At 33.2% G+C, this 3,699-nt stretch overlaps 1 protein-coding gene across 1 annotated transcript in view; it reads left to right on the top strand.

The window, feature by feature from the left end:
• The first annotated feature begins 2,666 nt into the window (after nucleotides 1-2,666).
• The window catches only part of Pex16 (peroxin 16), an 11,764-nt gene continuing 10,731 nt past the window's right edge, over nucleotides 2,667-3,699 (top strand). The window contains exons 1-2 of the mRNA XM_014432640.3: nucleotides 2,667-2,855; nucleotides 3,379-3,601. Of these exons, the coding sequence (XP_014288126.1) occupies nucleotides 2,744-2,855; nucleotides 3,379-3,601 (335 nt within the window). The 5' untranslated portion in view covers nucleotides 2,667-2,743. The remainder of the gene's footprint in view (nucleotides 2,856-3,378; nucleotides 3,602-3,699) is intronic.

Here is a 3,699-nt window from a genome sequence, read left to right as displayed (position 1 = left end):
TTGTACTTTGGTATATAAACTGCAGAGCCAGTATTATCTCTTGTTTTTGTGCCTTATTGTAGTAGAATTAAGAAGTCCTAAACATAACCTTAAACACCTGTTGTGCACAATATTTCCTTTTTTTCCCTAGAACTTCTTAAACTGGACTAGGTATAATAGGAGAATCATATGAAGTGACTGATAAGAGGATTACGCTGACAACCAAGAGTAAGTGGCAAGAATGCTCCAATTTAATTAAATGAAATAATTGAATTTTAGAGCGAACTAAAATAACACTTGATTCATATATAATAAAACAGAAGTCATTTACGTACTAAAATGATTATTGTATTCAAAACTGGATTTAGGCTTGTTTTTAGCTTTTTTAAAAACTTTTATATTCAAATTTACTATCGAAGCTTAATAAATATTCAACAAAATAAAATAATTTTCTCAATTTGTCAGATGTGCTACAATTTAACCAAAGCAGCGACATTCCTACTAGTACCAATAATCGTGAGTAACTGTAATAAATTTTTAAAAAATTTATTCAAGTAAAGCTTTTGCCTAAAATTGTTATATTTGATCGAGCTTAAAGATAAATTAATTGATGCTACGTGGGCAGAGCGCTTTGGTAAAATCTTCCAGGTTACTGGGGCGAGGTAGAGACGGATCTCAGTTACTGAACATTGGCAATTCGGTGGTAGATTGTTATCACACTAATCGTCACGTTACTTATTGCCAAGTTTTATTAATATTTGCAAAATTTTATTCCTATTTTCAGATAAACGACATTGCTATTCTTAGGTACATGAATTGTGATAATTTGAATACAATAGTTCTATTTTAAAGCATAGTATCAGATGATTGTTAACGTTAAAAAGTGGTTTCGCCCGAATCATAGTTTAATTTTTACCGATAAGCTGTCAACTTCATTTCTTCAAAAAATGCAGGTTGCTTTATATTTTAACTCTGAAGAGGTTCTAAAAAATTCACTTTCACAACTTGGTAAAGATCTAATGTCTCTGGGCCTATGGTCGTGCTAGGAGGTATTTTTTAGGAGGCAAGGATCACGTTCAACCACCAGGTTTTTCATTTAAGGGTATCCACTTGTGTGCCCTAGAAGGGTCTCCCGATCCCCGGATAGATTCAGTAGATATAACAGAATAAATAATTATCTGCCATTGTAGGACCTGAGCCTGGAACATGTAGTTAGGATTTCAGTTCCTTCTCCCCTGAGCTAATAATCCTGTCACAATCTAAAGTGATAATGTTTAAAAAAAATTTCTAAAACCTTTACTAATTTTTTGTTTATCACATATTTTCATAAACCTAAGCTTTAATCCGTCATGGTACCTGCATACCCAACTCTTAATCATAAATTCGAAATCCCTCCAAAATCTTCAGGGCCTATTCTAAACAAGACTTACTGCTCGAAGCTCTTATACTCTCTCTAATTTGTTTAAACCAAAGCTGGATAGTGCGTGTTTAATCCGAGCCGTCCTCCTCCAATTCACTAATTTTCCAAATGGTTTTTGTGGCATAGAAGTATATTTTACAAAATCGCTAATTTCACGAATTTAAAGACATTTCGTTTATTCTAAAAATCGCTTTTATCTTTCATTAAAGTAACATTCCTTCCTCGCCATTTCTGGCATACTGGGCGCGGCAGCAGTTGAGTCATGCAGTGGGCTTGCTCATGCCACTGCTCCCAGTAATCAACACTATTTATTTTTATTTTATTTACAATATTTATACATATATCTCTCAAGTTGGTTGTGTTAAATAGTTCTGACTAGAATTGAATATGTGAGGTGCTCAATACCAGAAGGTCTCGACAATGCGTGTTCATACAGGTTAGGTAGCTAGTTAAGAGATGAATAGACAGGATGAGTCTTTCAGATGCGAGCCGTAATTCCTCGAAGAATGGAAACTTCGCTCTGCAGGGTTCGAGCCTGGAGTCACTTTGGGGAATGTAAGTCCTGACGGGAACGAGCCGCAGGTCCATACGATAGGAATAAAATGTGTAGGGCAGAGGGAGTGACCATCAGGGTCTAGCGTGAAATAAAACACAGCAGATACATAAAAAAAAATAGGTAAAAGAATACTCTGAATCGAAACGTGTCCATTTACTATTTCCTGAGAGGTACCAATACAATGGTAGCCCTGGTGTAGTTACAATGCAATACAATACAAGCTGTTAACAATGCAAAGATCAGTGAGAGATACGGCCTGTAAGAAATTACTTTACTATGAATCAGTATATTCTTTTGTTAACATTTATTTGTTGAAATATTATATTTATAATTATTTGTGAATATATCTCGCTCGCTCAGCGGTAGTGTAGCTACAAACCCTTCCATGAATGATTCTTCTTGGAATTCGTCTACCGAAGACGACCCACTTATATTACCTCATACATAGATGGCTTCAGAGTCCTTTTATATTGCCTCTCAAATTCATTGGAATGAGAAAAGTTCAACAAGTTCATTTTTGTCTACAAATATTAAAGGGGAAAACGGAGTCGTTTCGAACTGGTGAGGAGCTCATTCAGAAAGTTCCATACATTTCTTATTACTTTTTGGGCCGTAATACGTAAATTACCGTATTCTGTCAATGTTGCTTTCCGTTTTAAAAAAATAGCATGTTAAGTGCATATAAGATGATTAGCATCCTCTTTGGTACATTGATGATAGTACCTCTATGTATCCTGACAAGTTTATAAGGCGGTACTTTTGTTTTGTGTTCCTATGATTTTACAACTATGTCGAAATTAAAGGATTGGTATGCTTCTTATTGTAATTGGGTGTTTTCCAATCCCACAACCGTTGCTGAGTTTGAAAATATGTTTACATGGGGAAGTATGGCATTATGTGGTAAGTTGGTTACATCATTTGTTACTCTTGTCTCTCTATTTTAATTGTGATGTGTATATAACTTAGGCAAATGTTTAATGATTTCGGTTTTGATTTCTATTTACTATTACTATTTGAAAGTTGACCAATCCAATTTAATATCATTTTGATTTGAAAATTAAGTTGTCGAGTCATGCTCACTTGTAGGCTCCAATTCATAAATGTACTTGACACAGTTTCATGACATTGGTTTCATCCAATTAGTTGGTGATTTAATTGAACTACCTGAAGTTTATTTTAAAATGTCTAAAGTGCAATGTCTAAAATACAAGTTTTTTTGTATTCAATTTGGCATAAATCTTTCTGCAATTTGATACTTAAGACATTATAATTTTTAATTAGGCACCATTTTAAAGATGAGTCCAAAATTTCAACTAGAACTTCTGACAATAAATTTTATGTTGTTTTTTCTTACAAATTTTAATGTTATCAATATTTGTTACTCATTTATGATATTACCACTAATTTAATTCTGAACTTTTAGCGAAAAGTGGTTCTTTAATATGGCCAGAATTTCTATATTCTACATCTAATCTGGTGATGCTTCATAATGACATTACCATACTGAAGAAACCCTTTGCAGAAGGAACAGTGCTAAAAATTTGCTTGTCAGTTGTGGAATACTGTGAAGTATTATTTGAAGTGACCGCTATCTCGCGAGGACGTTCTTTACGTTTACCAGTGGTTTATTTAATCCAAATAATTAAGTAATATTTTTATTATTTATATGTTTAAAATATTTTAAACTTTCTCCACTTTTAATACTCAAAGTTTAATGTGTTTTCAATTATTTTTTTAAATATAT

The sequence above is a fragment of the Halyomorpha halys genome, unplaced genomic scaffold (genome assembly GCF_000696795.3).
Source record: "Halyomorpha halys isolate HHAL.00 unplaced genomic scaffold, Hhal_1.1 Scaffold1090.1, whole genome shotgun sequence".
NCBI lineage: Eukaryota > Metazoa > Arthropoda > Insecta > Hemiptera > Pentatomidae > Halyomorpha > Halyomorpha halys.
Note: the sequence above shows the minus strand (reverse complement) of the source record. Positions and strands in the feature narration are given on the sequence as shown.